The sequence below is a fragment of the Cherax quadricarinatus genome, chromosome 68, assembly GCF_038502225.1.
Source record: "Cherax quadricarinatus isolate ZL_2023a chromosome 68, ASM3850222v1, whole genome shotgun sequence".
Classification (NCBI taxonomy): domain Eukaryota; kingdom Metazoa; phylum Arthropoda; class Malacostraca; order Decapoda; family Parastacidae; genus Cherax; species Cherax quadricarinatus.
The window spans coordinates 14,114,983-14,135,308 of record NC_091359.1 but is presented as its reverse complement, the minus strand read 5'-3'; the positions used below and the strand labels follow the sequence as shown (position 1 = coordinate 14,135,308).

The following is a 20,326-nucleotide window of genomic DNA, read 5'->3' as shown; positions in this document are numbered from 1 at the left end:
ACTCTATGCAGTAGTAAAAGAGGAGGAGGTGAGGGTTTCTAACCCTTTGACTGTCACAATCCCAAATCCTGAAGTGTATCCTGGTGTTGAAAAATTTTTGGAAAAAAAAAATTATTTTTTCTTATGAAATGATAGAGAATCTCTTCCCGATGGTAATGACACCAAAAGTATGAAATTTGATCGAAAACTTATGGAATTACACTCCTGCAAAGTTAGCGATCTCGGTGATACATACGCATCAACGATTTCACCGAATTTGAGCCCTATTTTTGGCCAATTCCATTGTTCCAGTTGACCAAACTCATAGCCATTTCTTTAGAACTCCATTTTTTCTATTAGTTGAGTACAAGAAACTGCCCATTTACCGATTTCAACTGCTCAAAAAAGTGGTCAAAAATTGGCAATTTTCCAATTTCATGCAAATTAAAAAAGATGCCAATTTCAAAACAGGGTCCAGAATAAACAGTGCAGACATTCTTGGCACTAAAATAACATATCCTCTGTTCATCAGTCACATCTCCAGGCCCCTCTTATATTACTCTCGCTTTTTATTTTGATTTTTATTCACAAAAAAAATAGAAGATTTACTGTTATGCAGACTACTGCATTATTGAAAAAATGGTATAATATCAGTGCACTAGTGAAAGAATATTAGACTACCAAGTTGACGTGTATTGGACGTGCGGTGTGATTTGCTTACTCTTGAACATCGGTAAAAATTTAACATTTCCACTACTTTGAGCTCAATTTCAAGGTCGTTTTCATTGTGAAACTAATCGAAATCATCTCTATTTCTGTGATATGTTTTCCATTCTATCAAATGAGACCAAGAAAACGAGAATACAACCATAAATACTATAGGAAAATACACCTCAAAGTTGGCGTTTTAATCCAAAAACACAGTCGGAGCTTTTTCCTCTCATTATGCACTGTGTGCTGCAGGACTTCTTTCATACAGTGTACACTGACTACACAGACCCATTCTCTCACATGTGGGCCTACCCGCTTTCTCCTGCTTGATTTGAAGCCGCTAGAATTATTGAGTACAGTGGACCCCCGCATAACGATTACCTCCGAATGCGACCAATTATGTTAGTGTATTTATGTAAGTGCGTTTGTACGTGTATGTTTGGGGGTCTGAAATGGACTAATCTACTTCACAATATTCCTTATGGGAATAAATTCGGTCAGTACTGGCACCTGAACATACTTATGGAGTGAAAAAATATCGTTAACCGGGGGTCCACTGTATATACATATGCATCCGAAACACTGGCTCATAAGACGTATGTATATGGCCGAAACAGCCAATGGGTTAAAGGCCAATGAGTTGTTAATCTTGATCTGCATTACAAAACCAACAGATGGAAAGTGCCACCGAAATAAATGATGGGCTAATGGAAGCGGTCAAGAAAATAAAATGTTTACATTTAGCTAGCTGCAATAAATGAATCCCATGAATTTAGCAGATGGGAAGTGCAATGCCTTTACTCTCAAGAATGGTGTGGGGAATGCTACAATTCAGTTCATTAGAACTGTTATGTCTGTGTGCTTCTGTCAAAAGATTTATTGAATGAGGGATACCAAATGTGTTTCCTTCTTAGGGTTAAACAACCTTGATGAGAAACACGCAATGTTAAAAAAAAAAAACACTAACAGCCTTTATGAAAAAAGGCTAAAATTATCTCCCAAGTAAATAACAAGTACTTTAGATAAGCATCACCACCTCAAGCATACCCTATTTTCTGGCACATGAGGTGCATGAGCATATAAGATGATGTTTCCAAGCAGTAGTAATATAATGTTAGTAAGCAACTGCTAAAGCATTACCCAAAGCCTACCCTTGACCCTGACCTTGAGCAGGGTGATTTTTCCAAGATTTTTTGAAGTAAAAACGTGCCTTATAAGCCAAAAAATATGGTACATATAGTCATCAGCAAATTCCATTCCAAAAGTTTCATTTGTAATTTATAGGAAAGCAGAGATAAATATTACCTGCCAGTTGCTGCATTATAGCAGTAATTGGGTAAGAAATCATAGTTGAGTTCCCAGAAGACATGAAGAGTAGTCCTGCCATAAGGTGCTAATACATTGTGGTTGGCTTCCCGCAGCTGAGCATCAAAGTCGTCTAACACTAACAACTGACACAGGAGTTTATGTGTTAACTTGTTGACTTCAATCAGACCCTCCAGCTCCTAAAATCAAGCAAATCAATATGTTTAATAATTCAAATTATTGCAACACAATGTACCTTGCCAAGAATTACAGTACAGCTTCTCCTCACTTAACGAAGTACTCGTTTACTGACAACTCGGACTTATGACGGGCTCTCTGACCAGTATGCATACCTAAATAATGTATATCAGAGCTGATTTCCTCTATTTTGTTTATTACAATATACAGTACACTACTGTATAAACATTTAAAAATATACCAGAAATGTTATAAATGGCACAAAGGTGACATTAAAATAATATCAAAGATGGTTGACACAAACCCACTACCATTATAGTAAGCTCCTCACTTAGCGACTAATTTGTTTACCGACGCAATCTTAAGAAACGAAACTCCGTTGTTAAGTGAGGAGAGGCTGTATACAGAATATAGTACCAATTCATATCCATGAAGATATAATTACAGCATATCTCCCAACTTACAAACGCTCGAAGTTGCATACATTCCCACTTACAAACAAGGCACTTGAGAACCAATTAAAGTTTTATAATTGCCGAGCCACAATACAAATGTGTGAAATAAAACCATTGTTTTCTGTGAAATATAAATATTGTATCTACACAAATAACTCAACTACAAATTTTGGTTGTAGTGTACAAATATAGTGAGGAAAAACTCATTATACTTACCACAACAGAAGTGATATCAGCTCCTTCAAAACGAGAGATAGCTACTTCCAAAGATTTGTGCATTGATGCGTTGATGCGCTGGCAGATGAGCTTGTTCAAGTCAATGCTACGTCCTAGGAGCTGAACATGACGCTGTTTGAGCAGGGTTTCATACCTGTCAAGAATGTTAAAAACATTATATGAAAGGAAGTTAAATTAGTTAAATTTAAGAAAAGTTTAGAGAAAGGATGGGGAAAACCAAAGGACAGAAGTCTGGAGAGTAATTACTATTATTATAGGGAAGTACTAAGCTCATGTAAGTCACACAACACTTGGGTAATAAGAAGTAATCAGGTTTGATCCAAGAACGGGCAGGATAACTCCCAATCACTGACTCATAAGCCCTTCACCATCATCAAGACATTCTCCTTAAAGGGAGTGAGGAGTAAACATCTGCCCCATACCCTGTTTAAAGCTTTGAAACAATAAAAAATTCTGACAACAAAAAAAAAAAAATTGGCATAATTACAAAACAGTTGATGAAATATTAATAAAGTAAAAAATGACCAAACCTTGCAAAAGTGGAATTGGTGTTCAAAAAGATTACACTTCTATGATTACTACATGAGAAGGTAATGGGGCAAAAATAGGATTCACGTGACAATCTTTCTTGAGAACAGACTCAACCAGAACATATTCTCAAGGACAGGAGAGAGTATCATCCTTCCTTCAGATCAAGTATACAGTATATAATATACTCATAAAGAACAAACGCGCACAATACTGTGACTGGAACAACACACAAATAACCTACACATAGGAAAGAAGCTTAAGACGACACTTCGCTCTGACTGTGACCATTTACAAAGTCACAGTGTGACTTTGTAACTGGTCCAAGCCAGACCAAAAAGTTGTCATAAGCTTCTATCTCCTATATGTGGATTATTTGTGTATAATATACCCATCTTTGCTCCTCCTTGCTTTAACTGTTTGTAGCTACAGGATGTTATGATCTTTAAATTTCAATATGGTATTTTCTTAATAAAGCAGTGACCATCTCTAACAAAGGTAGGGTGACCCAAAAAACAGATATACATTCCCTGTCATTCAATCAATGTTGTACTACAAGTATGTTGGCCTAACAGTTCAGATGACCCTCAGAACTGCAACATCCTCATTCTTCCTATGAAATGAAGGCACAGTATATTATGTCAGATTTTCCTGACATCAGGCATTTCAAGTCTTAGAAACCAGTAGAATGTTCAAAATGTCTTTTACAATAAGCAATATAAGCAAGTATGGGAAATTAATAGTGAAAAACCCAAAGCAAAGATCTAACATTCTCTCATAACTTCCTTACTAATATATTCATGGGAAGCACTAAACCCATAAGAGTCATACAATGCCTGGGAAATGGGAGGAGTGGAGAGTGATTATTTATAGGCAACATCCTAACTTTCAATTGGTGGCTGACATGTTAGAAATCTTAATTCTGCATCACCTCATCATTTGATGGCTGCAATGCTAACTCAAGTTGCTCATATCGGTGAATACCTTTAACTGTAAGGGTCATTCAGCATGAGGAATAAAAGGGATAGGGTGTAACTGTGATTACATTAATGGGGAAACGCTAAATTAATAACGATTATACAAGACCAGGGGTAATGGATGGGTGGGAAGGTAATCAAAGTTAATCTTAGGAAGGTAGGGGGGGGGAGGCACTACAATTTCTTGGATCAAGAGCCCCTCACCTGCATCAATGCATTCAGCCCCTCAATAGGATAACTTACCTATTAGCTGGAGGATAGTGAATTCTCATGTTGTGTTGACTGCACTCACTCCGGAAGCGCTTGTCCAGGAGTATGCTAGAAATGGCAGAAGTTAATTCTTAGTACTGTAGCTGCAGATGACATTGGGGTAACAGCCAAGAAGAGATATTTCAGCAAAATAAATGTTTTGTAATATACTAGTAATCTTAACATAAATTTTACTCCTAAGTGCTACTCTAATAAATGACAATTTTAGTAACAATCAAATTTAATAAAACTCCTCCTCCTCCTCCTCCTCCACCTTATTTCCTCTCTCCTCCTCCTCTAAAATTACTTATGTAAAAATATATATTAAGCACAAGGGCAACTAATTATGTTGAATAATTCAGTATAAAGTTTGAGAGCTTTCTTATCCCACAAACATTGTGTGGGCAGTAGTAAAGAGGTTACAGAGGAACAATGGGTCCAGGGACTCAGCCCAAAATAACTTAGTATAAAATGGACAGCTGAGAAAATTCTGTGATTACTCAACATTTCATTAATTTATATTTAAAAATTACACATAAAAATTGATCACTCATAAGAATCCACATGACACAACCTGCACGATATGGTTCTTGGAGCAGAAAAAAGTGAACCTAATAACAACTAGTGAAGAGGCAGGGCCAGGAGCTATGGCTCAAAGCCTTCAACCACAAATAGGTGAGTACACATACACATACACCTTCACCCTCTACACGTACCTGCCAGCAAGGTGTTTGTAGTAGGCAAAGACCTGTTCCGATAACTTGAAAACAAACTGGTCAAAACAGAGGTTGACTTCTGCCTCAATCTCGTCATAAAGAAACTGCTTGCGAAAGTGAGTCAGGGCATAATATGCACTGTCATTATATAAATCTAATGGATACAGCACACATCTGAAAAGAAAATTAGTGTATAAGTGGAAGATAGGTATTAATAAAGGGGATATTAATAAGGTCTTGAGGATGTCTCTCCAAGAGAGAACGCGCAGTAATGGATTTAAATTAGATAAGTTTAGATTTAGAAAGGACATAGGAAAGTATTGGTTTGGAAATAGGGTAGTTGATGAGTGGAACAGTCTACCTAGTTGGGTTATTGAGGCTGGGACTTTGGGTAGTTTCAAATCTAGGTTGGATAAGTACATGAGTGGGATGGGTTGGATTTGAGTGGGACTTTCACATCAGAGCTTATTTCTTGGGTGGCATTGAAAATTGGGTAGGGCAAATGTTTTGTTAGTGGGATGAATTGTAAAGGACCTGCCTAGTATGGGCCAGCAGGCCTCCTGCAGTGTTCCTCCTTTCTTATGTTCTTTTTATTATTTTTTATTATCACACCGGCCGATTCCCACCAAGGCAGGGTGGCCCGAAAAAGAAAAACTTTCACCATCATTCACTCCATCACTGTCTTGCCAGAAGGGTGCTTTACACTACAGTTTTTAAACTGCAACATTAACACCCCTCCTTCAGAGTGCAGGCACTGTACTTCCCATCTCCAGGACTCAAGTCCGGCCTGCCGGTTTCCCTGAATCCCTTCATAAATGTTACTTTGCTCACACTCCAACAGCACGTCAAGTATTAAAAACCATTTGTCTCCATTCACTCCTATCAAACACGCTCACGCATGCCTGCTGGAAGTCCAAGCCCCTCGCACACAAAACCTCCTTTACCCCCTCCCTCCAACCCTTCCTAGGCCGACCCCTACCCCGCCTTCCTTCCACTACAGACTGATACACTCTTGAAGTCATTCTGTTTCGCTCCATTCTCTCTACATGTCCGAACCACCTCAACAACCCTTCCTCAGCCCTCTGGACAACAGTTTTGGTAATCCCGCACCTCCTCCTAACTTCCAAACTACGAATTCTCTGCATTATATTCACACCACACATTGCCCTCAGACATGACATCTCCACTGCCTCCAGCCTTCTCCTCGCTGCAACATTCATCACCCACGCTTCACACCCATATAAGAGCGTTGGTAAAACTATACTCTCATACATTCCCCTCTTTGCCTCCAAGGACAAAGTTCTTTGTCTCCACAGACTCCTAAGTGCACCACTCACTCTTTTTCCCTCATCAATTCTATGATTCACCTCATCTTTCATAGACCCATCCGCTGACACGTCCACTCCCAAATATCTGAATACATTCACCTCCTCCATACTCTCTCCCTCCAATCTGATATTCAATCTTTCATCACCTAATCTTTTTGTTATCCTCATAACCTTACTCTTTCCTGTATTCACCTTTAATTTTCTTCTTTTGCACACCCTACCAAATTCATCCACCAATCTCTGCAACTTCTCTTCAGAATCTCCCAAGAGCACAGTGTCATCAGCAAAGAGCAGCTGTGACAACTCCCACTTTGTGTGTGATTCTTTGTCTTTTAACTCCACGCCTCTTGCCAAGACCCTCGCATTTACTTCTCTTACAACCCCATCTATAAATATATTAAACAACCACGGTGACATCACACATCCTTGTCTAAGGCCTACCTTTACTGGGAAAAAATTTCCTTCTTTCCTACATACTCTAACTTGAGCCTCACTATCCTCGTAAAAACTCTTCACTGCTTTCAGTAACCTACCTCCTACACCATACACTTGCAACATCTGCCACATTGCCCCCCTATCCACCCTGTCATATGCCTTTTCCAAATCCATAAATGCCACAAAGACCTCTTTAGCCTTATCTAAATACTGTTCACTTATATGTTTCACTGTAAACACCTGGTCCACACACCCCCTACCTTTCCTAAAGCCTCCTTGTTCATCTGCTATCCTATTCTCCGTCTTACTCTTAATTCTTTCAATTATAACTCTACCATACACTTTACCAGGTACACTCAACAGACTTATCCCCCTATAATTTTTGCACTCTCTTTTATCCCCTTTGCCTTTATACAAAGGAACTATGCATGCTCTCTGCCAATCCCTAGGTACCTTACCCTCTTCCATACATTTATTAAATAATTGCACCAACCACTCCAAAACTATATCCCCACCTGCTTTTAACATTTCTATCTTTATCCCATCAATCCCGGCTGCCTTACCCCCTTTCATTTTGCCTACTGCCTCACGAACTTCCCCCACACTCACAACTGGCTCTTCCTCACTCCTACAAGATGTTATTCCTCCTTGCCCTATACACGAAATCACAGCTTCCCTATCTTCATCAACATTTAACAATTCCTCAAAATATTCCTTCCATCTTCCCAATACCTCTAACTCTCCATTTAATAACTCTCCTCTCCTATTTTTAACTGACAAATCCATTTGTTCTCTAGGCTTTCTTAACTTGTTAATCTCACTCCAAAACTTTTTCTTATTTTCAACAAAATTTGTTGATAACATCTCACCCACTCTCTCATTTGCTCTCTTTTTACATTGCTTCACCACTCTCTTAACTTCTCTCTTTTTCTCCATATACTCTTCCCTCCTTGCATCACTTCTACTTTGTAAAAACTTCTCATATGCTAACTTTTTCTCCCTTACTACTCTCTTTACATCATCATTCCACCAATCGCTCCTCTTCCCTCCTGCACCCACTTTCCTGTAACCACAAACTTCTGCTGAACACTCTAACACTACATTTTTAAACCTACCCCATACCTCTTCGACCCCATTGCCTATGCTCTCATTAGCCCATCTATCCTCCAATAGCTGTTTATATCTTACCCTAACTGCCTCCTCTTTTAGTTTATAAACCTTCACCTCTCTCTTCCCTGATGCTTCTATTCTCCTTGTATCCCATCTACCTTTTACTCTCAGTGTAGCTACAACTAGAAAGTGATCTGATATATCTGTGGCCCCTCTATAAACATGTACATCCTGAAGTCTACTCAACAGTCTTTTATCTACCAATACATAATCCAACAAACTACTGTCATTTCGCCCTACATCATATCGTGTATACTTATTTATCCTCTTTTTCTTAAAATATGTATTACCTATAACTAAACCCCTTTCTATACAAAGTTCAATCAAAGGGCTCCCATTATCATTTACACCTGGCACCCCAAACTTACCTACCACACCCTCTCTAAAAGTTTCTCCTACTTTAGCATTCAAGTCCCCTACCACAATTACTCTCTCACTTGGTTCAAAGGCTCCTATACATTCACTTAACATCTCCCATGTTCTTATGTTCTTAAAATTAACCAGAGTTCAGATACATTTTTAAATGACATAAGTGTGATACTGCTTTATTTGTACAGTAACTTTATGTTACTAAAATACATGATTTCTCCCAAACAAAATATGCCAATAACCTGATATTAACCAATGAAAAAGAAATTACAAATCTCAATGTACATTCATACAATATGGTACTACAAGTCAGGTTATTTTCAAAGAAAATGTTACTCCAATTCTGTGCACTCCTCAGACCACTATGTCTAACAAGTAAACCAGCAGTTGGTTTGCCTAGGTACACTATAAATCCAAAAGCTACCCCATAACTGAGTATGTCCCTGGATATTAACAAACCATGGTATGGATGGGGACTGAATTCGCGGTGAGTCTTAAAAACTCCAGGCCACACTCCTGCCATGGTGCAAGCACCACTGAGCATGTCATTTTATGACAAATAAATGAACAACATCTCTGCATCCCATACTGGTTGAAGCTCTCTTGCACACTTTACTAATTACAAGATTAGCATTTCATTTTTAATGCAAATTATTCCTGGTGAACTGTATACTGAAATACTGTACTGTATATTTAATTCTCTTGGCATTCACAATCTATATTTGCTTATACCCTCTTAGAAATCTATTATTATATATTGCCAGCTGATACCATACTGTGAAACCCTTTCTTCATTCTAAAACCAATCTACTATTCATAATGGTTTACTGCAACAATGACTATACATGGTACACCAAAAACATTAATACAAAAAAGTAAATACAAAATATCTCTAATTGCAAGTACAGAGAATAATTTAAGTCACTGTGCTACACCTTGACAGTTTATCCACAAAATACAGTACACCTACCATCCGACTTACGACCTGCTCGACATACGACCACTCGTACTTACGACTGTACATTTACAGCTGAGCTTAAGTTATTTTGTACTTTTCTGTTCATGCATATGAATGTTTTCACATTTTATCATGCACACGAATGTTTTGTATGCAAATAAACAACTGTTGAACACAGTGTTTCTCCAAAACCTTACAGCATAAAATACAGTACTAAAAGCATAAGGTTCGACTTGCGTCCATTTTGACTTACGACAAGTTCGTCGGAACCAAGCTCGGTCGTAAGTAGGATGGTATTTGTATTTTCTAAATTGTTTTTACTAATGACTTTTCTAATAGGTGTCTGAGCTTCCTGTAAATCTTCAGAGGAACCCATGACATCAAGAAACATTTCATTATTACACAGGAATGGTTAGTAACAGAGTGTAGCTAAGACATTCAAGGAATTTCCTCTTTCTAACATAAACTACTGAAGCACAAAGAAAGGTATATCTATCTAAAACAGAATATCACTTACTCCATCATTGATGCGTCCTTGGAGCGGAGGATGTGATCAGTTAAAATCCATGGCATTGACATCTCAATGGGGAACTGTTGAGGGAACAGAAAACTCGAATGGATTATCATTTATACTCTGTGTTACATTTCAAATGGCACATTTTAATCCATAAATCTCCAAAAAGGTATTAAAAAAATAGCACCATTATTCCTCTGCTGTTCTTTGCCTTTTGACTACTTGATAAAGAGGTTAGTGATGGGCATGACTGATTCATTTTCAACTTCAAACAGTTTTGCTTCACTAAAAGTGGCTAAATACAAATTCAGTATTAGAGTATATCCAAAGTGAACTGGCATAATGCCGACAGGTATGAACATGATTACACAGAATGCAGAACAATTTTTTTTTTTTTTTAGGCCAATGTTTTGCTCATGGCAGAGCTCTATCTCAAGCACTGAGCTCTACCTTGAGTGAAGCATTATCCCATTAAAAGGTTGTCCTGCATAATATGTCTTTACATACACAACAGTATATTCAGCTTTCCTAATCACCAAAATGAGCAGTGAATTAGTGGAAGGTATTAGTAAAGCACTTGAAATAGATGCGTGCATGACTGGGCAGCCCATCACCACAATTTATGCGTCAATATAGGCCTACAGCATGGAATGCCAAGGGCATATTATCTCATGCCTAAATTGACACCAAAACTTTAGGGTAAATTGTATTTTCAAAAATTAACAAATTTTAATGATGTGTAAACCTTGTATTGTATCAGCTCAGCATCAGATAATTAATGCAAGAATATAAAACTGTATGATACATTACGAATTTGTCAATATGCAAGCTTAAATGAAAAAGAAGCAGATGCATCACAGAGCTATTAAAAAAATAAATTGAATGCCCTATAATACTGTGCACTGCATAAGGCTGAATCTTTCTTTTCTGCTTCCAAGACAAATTGCCATATAATGGGGAAAAACATTAACCACAGTGTTCAAAGCTGATATCATGCCTATATATACTGTACAACTGATGAAAACTGAGTGACCATTGGGACAGATAATGAAAGACAAGTAAGAGAGAGATCTGTATATCACAACCTTAATCATGTACCCCCTTTGGCAGATCTGCTGAAAAGGGGTCTCAGATTTAGGCCAAAATACTGTACACAGATCACTCTTACCTACATTTCGTTTTTCTGTCAAAGTGGTCTCTCACTTTTCATCTCCCAGTGTTTATGATGTTTTAATCCAAATGTACTGTACAACACTTTACAATATTAGCTGGATTTTCGATAAAATACAGGTGAATTAAAATGTTACTGTCTTGTGTGATCACGTTCACATAAATTAAGAGAAAATAAGGATAAAATCCACTCAGTGCACAAGTAACAAAAAAAAAAAAAAAAAAAAAAAAAACGTAAAGCCTGGACTTGGATGTTAGGAGCACTGTACTTGGAATATTCAATTGGAATATCAAGTTCCCTCTTTTTTCAGTAACTCCCCACAGAATATTTTAATAAATACAGCATTTAACCTTACAGAAAACAATATGTACAAAAACATAATACAGTACTCTATTAAGAGAAGCCTGTGCTACTGCATACATTACTACCCATCGCTACTTTGTGAATTCTTCCCAATACAGTCAATACATACATATAATCAGGTACTGATGCTGGCTTTCAAATTTTAAGTTTCAAATTTTTCAAACTTTTACAAAGCAGATGAGTAGATATAATGATATACTGTACTGAGTATACTGTATACAGTGTAAGGGATTAATGTATTTCCTTCTCTGGGTCACCCTCCCTTGGGAAAAACAACCAGTTCTCAAAAATAGTTAATTTTATTTTATTTATTATCACACCGGCCGATTCCCACCAAGGCAGGGTGGCCCGAAAAAGAAAAACTTTCACCATCATTCACTCCATCACTGTCTTGCCAGAAGGGTGCTTTACACTACAGTTTTTAAAACTGCAACATTAACACCCCTCCTTCAGAGTGCAGGCACTGTACTTCCCATCTCCAGAACTCAAGTCCGGCCTGCCGGTTTCCCTGAATCCCTTCATAAATGTTACTTTGCTCACACTCCAACAGCACGTCAAGTATTAAAAACCATTTGTCTCCATTCACTCCTATCAAACACGCTCACGCATGCCTGCTGGAAGTCCAAGCCCCTCGCACACAAAACCTCCTTTACCCCCTCCCTCCAACCCTTCCTAGGCCGACCCCTAATGCCACAAAGACCTCTTTAGCCTTATCTAAATACTGTTCACTTATATGTTTCACTGTAAACACCTGGTCCACACACCCCCTACCTTTCCTAAAGCCTCCTTGCTCATCTGCTATCCTATTCTCCGTCTTACTCTTAATTCTTTCAATTATAACTCTACCATACACTTTACCAGGTACACTCAACAGACTTATCCCCCTATAATTTTTGCACTCTCTTTTATCCCCTTTGCCTTTATACAAAGGAACTATGCATGCTCTCTGCCAATCCCTAGGTACCTTACCCTCTTCCATACATTTATTAAATAATTGCACCAACCACTCCAAAACTATATCCCCACCTGCTTTTAACATTTCTATCTTTATCCCATCAATCCCGGCTGCCTTACCCCCTTTCATTTTACCTACTGCCTCACGAACTTCCCCCACACTCACAACTGGCTCTTCCTCACTCCTACAAGATGTTATTCCTCCTTGCCCTATACACGAAATCACAGCTTCCCTATCTTCATCAACATTTAACAATTCCTCAAAATATTCCTTCCATCTTCCCAATACCTCTAACTCTCCATTTAATAACTCTCCTCTCCTATTTTTAACTGACAAATCAATTTGTTCTCTAGGCTTTCTTAACTTGTTAATCTCACTCCAAAACTTTTTCTTATTTTCAACAAAATTTGTTGATAACATCTCACCCACTCTCTCATTTGCTCTCTTTTTACATTGCTTCACCACTCTCTTAACCTCTCTCTTTTTCTCCATATACTCTTCCCTCCTTGCATCACTTCTACTTTGTAAAAACTTCTCATATGCTAACTTTTTCTCCCTTACTACTCTCTTTACATCATCATTCCACCAATCGCTCCTCTTCCCTCCTGCACCCACTTTCCTGTAACCACAAACTTCTGCTGAACACTCTAACACTACATTTTTAAACCTACCCCATACCTCTTCGACCCCATTGCCTATGCTCTCATTAGCCCATCTATCCTCCAATAGCTGTTTATATCTTACCCTAACTGCCTCCTCTTTTAGTTTATAAACCTTCACCTCTCTCTTCCCTGATGCTTCTATTCTCCTTGTATCCCATCTACCTTTTACTCTCAGTGTAGCTACAACTAGAAAGTGATCTGATATATCTGTGGCCCCTCTATAAACATGTACATCCTGAAGTCTACTCAACAGTCTTTTATCTACCAATACATAATCCAACAAACTACTGTCATTTCGCCCTACATCATATCGTGTATACTTATTTATCCTCTTTTTCTTAAAATATGTATTACCTATAACTAAACCCCTTTCTATACAAAGTTCAATCAAAGGGCTCCCATTATCATTTACACCTGGCACCCCAAACTTACCTACCACACCCTCTCTAAAAGTTTCTCCTACTTTAGCATTCAAGTCCCCTACCACAATTACTCTCTCACTTGGTTCAAAGGCTCCTATACATTCACTTAACATCTCCCAAAATCTCTCTCTCTCCTCTGCATTCCTCTCTTCTCCAGGTGCATACACGCTTATTATGACCCACTTCTCGCATCCAACCTTTACTTTAATCCACATAATTCTTGAATTTACACATTCATATTCTCTTTTCTCCTTCCATAACTGATCATTTAACATTACTGCTACCCCTTCCTTTGCTCTAACTCTCTCAGATACTCCAGATTTAATCCCATTTATTTCCCCCCACTGAAACTCTCCTACCCCCTTCAGCTTTGTTTCGCTTAGGGCCAGGACATCCAACTTCTTTTCATTCATAACATCAGCAATCATCTGTTTCTTGTCATCCGCACTACATCCACGCACATTTAAGCAACCCAGTTTTATAAAGTTTTTCTTCTTCTCTTTTTTAGTAATTGTATACAGGAGAAGGGGTTACTAGCCCATTGCTCCCGGCATTTTAGTCGCCTCATACGACACGCATGGCTTACGGAGGAAAGATTCTTTTCCACTTCCCCATGGACAATAGAAGAAATAAAAAAGAACAAGAGCTATTTAGAAAAAGGAGAAAAACCTAGATGTATGTATATATATATATGCATGTGCGTGTCTGTGAAGTGTGACCAAAGTGTAAGTAGGAGTAGCAAGATATCCCTGTTATCTTAGCGTGTTTATGAGACAGAAAAAGAAACCAGCAATCCTACCATCATGCAAAACAGTTACAGGTTTTTGTTTCACAGTCATCTGGCAGGACGGTAGTACTTCCCTGGGTGGTTGCTGTCTACCAACCTACTACCTTTATAATTAATTATGCTACAGAATCTTTCATTTTTCATTAAACAAATGTCCTGCCTTTTATAGCAAAAAAAAATATTATTACTAAATGAAACGTTACATTGTATTATGTCATCTATAGTTAGTGAATCTATTAAGGAGTACTTGAAAATAAACAAAGAAATGGTAATTAAGCAACTTCAACATCCTTGAATATTTTTACATGTTTTTTAACTATTTCATGTTTGTGACCCAATAAAATTAAAAATACCAACAGTGCTGCAATTTTTCAAAAACCAAAATTTATAATTATATATTCTAATATGGTAGAAAATCTTTTTCCTGAAAGTAATGACACCAAAAATGTGAAATGCGATGTAAGATTTATGTAATACGGTAGGCACAAAGTTGACGGTCTGGGTGCAATTAACATACTGGTGATTTTATCCATTTTGAATCCTATTTTCAGCCAATTCCATTGCTCACTCTGACCCAATCTGGCTATTTCACTAGTATGCCTTCTGTTTTATCAAGTAAGCAAAGGAAACTGCTCATTCAACTATCAGAACTACCATAGAAACTACACACGTCAGTAATTTGGTGAATTTTACACAAAATTCAACAAATACCAATTTAAAAATAGTAAAATAAACACTGAAGACATTCCAGTCACTAAAGCAACCTTTGCTCTGATCATTAATCACATCCCCAGGCCTCTCCTGTATAACACTCACCCTCTATTTTCAATCTATCACACAAAAAATTAAGATCTTACCCTTTTTCTCGGATAAAATGCAACCATGACTGATTGATCATGGTTCAAGCTCTCCTAAAAATTGAAGCAGATGTAATAAGAAACCACAAAACCAACTAAGTGGGAGAGGTGGCCCTATCCCTCCTCAGAAAAAGTGCTAAAAATCTAATATTTCAGTCACTTTGAGGCCTATTTCAAGCTAGCTCAGGTTGGAAACTGGCCAGAATCACCTCTATTTCACTAGTGTGTTGTCCAATCTATCAAGAAACAGCCAATAAAATAATAAAAACTGCCCTAGGAAAACCCCAAAGTTGCAATTTTAAAGAAAAACAGGGCCAGAAGTTTGCATTTCCCATCATGCACTGTGTGGGCAGAATTTTTTTTATACTGTGCACACCCACCACACAGATCCATTCTTTCATTTCCAAGCCAAAAGTTACCACTCACAGTATATACGAGGGTGCTGTACTTAAGGCATAGATGTACGTGAGCAACACTGGCATCAGTAACATAGATTTATGTGGGAGATAGTGACAGGGTTAACAGTAAGAGCCATCACCTTACACTACAGAGATTTACCCTTCATGACTTATTACCACAGGGTGTCCCAAAAGTCTTCATACATAGCTAATATCTTTTCTTCTTTTCAGATACCTTTTAAGAATGGCTTTGTCAAAAGAAGAACGTACAGAAATCATTCTCATGGCTGAATTGGAAAACTGTTTCCAGGTTGCAGTGAACTTTAACATGAAACATGGCAAGCATGTCACACATGACACTGTTGCCAAACTTACTGTGAAAATCAAAAAGACTGGAAGTGTTGTGGACTAAATGTGTTAATACGAGTACACTATGAGAGGGAGAGGCACTTCCACATGTGTTTACGAAGAAATAGCAATCATGTAGAGAATATTCTGTAAATAAAGTTACATTTTGCTACAACTTCTAAATTTCCCTAAGTATGGAGACTTTTGGGACACTCTGTACAATCATGTAGGGAAACAATGAACCTACAGGGGCTATTAGAGTACCTGGGGGAAACAAGAGGCAATTAGATTAAACTGAAGGAAAGATAAGTTAAGTTCCTTGGATCAAAAGCCCCTCAGTACCATCAAAGAACTTCCCTTGAGAATAACAAGACACTTATGCAACATACGGATATCTTTATTCTGGAAACGTTTCCAGAATAAAGATTCCCAAATGTAGCACAATTTGTCTTATTTATCAACTTGTCAGTTTTCCAAACGATTTACATAAATTCCCTTGAGGAGGTCCCATCTTGAAGTGTTCACCATGTAACTGCTCACATATAAATCACTGCCCCAGCAATTATTGTGATCAACATAAAAAGGCTTCAACCTGTCCTATTGTATTACTATAATTAAACTTCTCTTTATATACAAATCAAGTAGTGTAGAACATTTTGCAGCATTTCAGTTTGACTGTACATAACAAAAAACTCATTATTTACCTACATTTCTATCAAATTCCTCCTCCCTGCATGTTAAGAGATGACTAAAATGCCAGGAGCATAGAGCTAGAAACCCCTTCTCCTACATAATTACTAAATCTAAAAAGAATTTTTTTTTTTTATTTAGGCCACACTACCTCGGTGAGATACGGCTGGAGTGTTAAAAAAAATTTCTATGAACCATACTTGTATCTCATTTAATTAATGTATTAAATGAAAAATATTTATTACATAAGGTACAATTAATTCATCTACCAGTCTTTACTTTAGTCTATTTGAGGAGAAATAGATGCATTAACCTCCTTGCATGAGAGCATTAGAAATAATGCAATAAATATTGGCTGAGAGGTGGGCTAGTGCAAGTATGGGTAATGAGGGAGGTTGAAGAGGGATGGGCTAGTTTTAAAAATGCAGTGTTAGAATGTGGGGCAGAAGTTTGTGGCTATAGGAGGGCGAGTACAGGAGGAAAGAGGAATGACTGATGGAATGATGAAGAAAAGAGTATGATACAAGAGAAAAAAGTAGCTTATGAGTGGTTTTTACAAAGCAAAAGTGATATAAGAGTATTTTTTTTTTTTTTAACAAGTCGGCCGTCTCCCACCGAGGCAGGGTGACCCAAAGAAATAAAGAAAATTCCCCAAAAGAAAATACTTTCATCATCATTCAACACTTTCACCTCACTCACACATAATCACTGTTTTTGCAGAGGTGCTCAGAACACAACAGCTTAGAAGCATATACCTATAAAGATACACAAACATATCCCTCCAAACTGCTAATATATGAAGTACATGAAGAGTAAAAGAAAGGTGAAGAGAGTGGTGAGAGAGTGCAAAAGGACAGCAAATGACAGAATGGGAGAGGCACTGTCAAGAAATTTTGTTGAGATTAAGAAAAAATTTTGGAGTGAGATAAACAGGTTAAGAAAGCCTAGGGAACGAATGGATTTGTCAATTAAAAACAGAGTAGGGGGAGTTAGTAGCTGGGGAGCTGGAGGTATTGCATAGATGGCAGGAAAATTTTGAGGAATTTTTAAATGTTGATGAAGAAAGGGAGGCAGTAATTTCACGCAATGGCCAGGGAAGTATAACCAGTTAGCCTAACTTGAGTTCTGAACACTGGAAGTACAGCAGCAGCATTATGAAGGATGGGTGGGGATGTTGCAATTTGGAGGTCCATTTGAATTACTGTGTTCACATAAGCTATTAAAGGACTGATGGTGAAAGTGTTTTCCTCTTTGAGTTACTCTACCTTGATGAGAAATGGCTGTGGCAAAAAAAAAATTAATGCAATAAAAAACAATGATTGCAGCCATAAAACCATCAAACAGACATCCATATTATAAATGCTTCTTCTGGTAAATGAAGTTAGCATATCTAATTACATTAGTGTGTATAATGATGCCTTTTTAAATATATTAATGCTTATAAAACATTAAAAAGGTAAACAAAGTTGTACCAAATAAAATATGCCGAAAATTATAATTAAAAAAATATCATACAGAAATGAGTGTATGTAGTTACATTTTACTAACCCAGAGTATGTATGTATTTGCGATTAAGTACTGTAATATATTACAGTACTCACTGTGTTTGTGGGGGTTGAGCCTCAGCTCCTGGACCCAGGAAGGATACCAATGATAGCGCCTTTCTAAAAATAATAATTTACATGAATACCGAGTCAATATTTATTACACTCGAAGATTAAGACACGTGCAACAGTTTGATATCGTTATTGCTGAAGCATCTTCCCTACACAGTAGACTTCTTCAGTTAAATACAGAGGGAAAAAAAAGTATCTGAGGTGGTTAGTCCCTCAGCCAGGGCTGGGGAACTGATCACCTCAAATACTTTCTCTCCAAGGTTGATGGACTGATTACATCGTCTTTATTTCACTACTACACCTGCTCCCTTTTTATCTGACTGAGGAAGCCTACTATGTAGGCAAAATGCTTCAACAATAAAGATATCCAACTGTTAAACATGTGTCTTAACTTCAACTTGTCAATATTTTATGCCATTTTCAACACATTTATTACACTTACACAATTCTGGATGAGTGAGTCGATTACTGTTTCTCTCTAATGCCATCTCTATTTACACCTTACCTACATTTCTTTCAGACACTAAACAAACATGAAAATAATCTAATGATTTAGAAAGATTGCTGTTGTACAGTATATCCAATTTTCTGTACACAATAAGAAAAAAAATCAAATTATATTAGTCAACCATAATGTCTCTTCAGAAAATAGACCAGCTTCACAATACAGTACACCCCAAAGTATTTAGATCTATATTATACATCCAGATATTATTATATACTATAAAACATATTTAGTTATATGGTTAAAATTAGTGGATACACTATACATTTTACAATTTAATACACCGCAATACAGACAAACTCATTAAAAATGCCTTTCCCATACAGTACTTTAATTAATGGTAAAAATGACTAAAGAGAAATACATAACAAACAACATAGTTATAGAAAGAAGAAAATATTATTATTCAATTTTAACCGCTTCAGATTTTGTTACGTAGTAATGAAGAATATTAAATGATTTACCATATAACACTAAGTAAATTTCTTATGTGAATGATTATTAGACACAAGAACACCTTTCTTTATTTTTTTGTTTATTGTGAAGTGGTCACAAACCAAAGAGACAAAATATATAACCATCTTGATATTAAATATTGCACCTGCTGCCGTTCATCAGCTTTTCAAAAAAAAAAAAAAAAAAAGTATAAGAAAAGTCAATCTTTCATGGTCTACTTTTTACAATAACAAAGAGAAGGGAAACATCCACAGGCAAAATTAACATAAAACAAAGAAAACTAACCAAACCAAGGTTAATTTTTTTTTGAATATATACAACACCAAAACATTTTAACATATATGAAAGGCTACTCAATGAAACTTTCTCATAGTTTAAGAAACTTAAATGGTTACCATAGAAAAAATTTATAGCAAGTAACCCATCACATACATTAATGCCCCTGTCACACAATGAGGCATCAAGTGAGAGAGAAAAAGAAAGAGAAAAAAAAAAACAACACATTTTCCATTAGTGACCTCCCTAATACACTAAACACAAAGGTATTTAATTCAAAATGCATGCGCAGGCAGTGCAAGCACAACTAAGGACAAGACATAATGGAAGGCGATACCTGAATGCGCTTCTCCATCACCACCAAGTCTTTGCATTCCTCATTGTGCTGGTGTTCCACTGTGCACGTCTAGGGAACAGGCAGGTGCACCAAGAGTAGTAGTGAATGAAGTCAAGAATGAGGTCATGAATGAGGTCAAGATATTCAGAATGATGAAGGAAACAGAGTCGAGAAGTAGCTAATCAGGGCCATATAAGATGCATGAAGTAAATGGTTTACAAAACCAACAAACTGAAGAATTAAGACACTTTTGCAACATTTGGGAATCCTAAGTGTTGCAAGTGTCTAATTCTTCAAGATGCATGAAGTAAAATACAATACAAGAATGAAGAATAAATCACAGTATCATAACAG

General features: G+C 37.1%; 1 protein-coding gene across 6 annotated transcripts in view; it reads right to left on the bottom strand.

Moving 5' to 3' along the window:
• Positions 1–20,326, bottom strand: part of Cyfip (Cytoplasmic FMR1-interacting protein Sra-1) — a 143,503-nt gene that overhangs the window by 42,880 nt on the left and 80,297 nt on the right. For 5 of the 6 annotated variants that reach the window (XM_053789637.2, XM_053789639.2, XM_053789641.2 and 2 more), the window contains 6 exons: positions 19,973–20,041; positions 10,133–10,206; positions 5,356–5,529; positions 4,634–4,708; positions 2,865–3,018; positions 1,996–2,195 (listed from right to left, as the gene is read on the bottom strand). In XM_053789637.2, coding sequence (XP_053645612.2) covers positions 1,996–2,195; positions 2,865–3,018; positions 4,634–4,708; positions 5,356–5,529; positions 10,133–10,206; positions 19,973–20,041 — 746 coding nt within the window. The remainder of the gene's footprint in view (positions 1–1,995; positions 2,196–2,864; positions 3,019–4,633; positions 4,709–5,355; positions 5,530–10,132; positions 10,207–19,972; positions 20,042–20,326) is intronic. The other variant, XM_053789640.2, reaches the window with a different exon arrangement.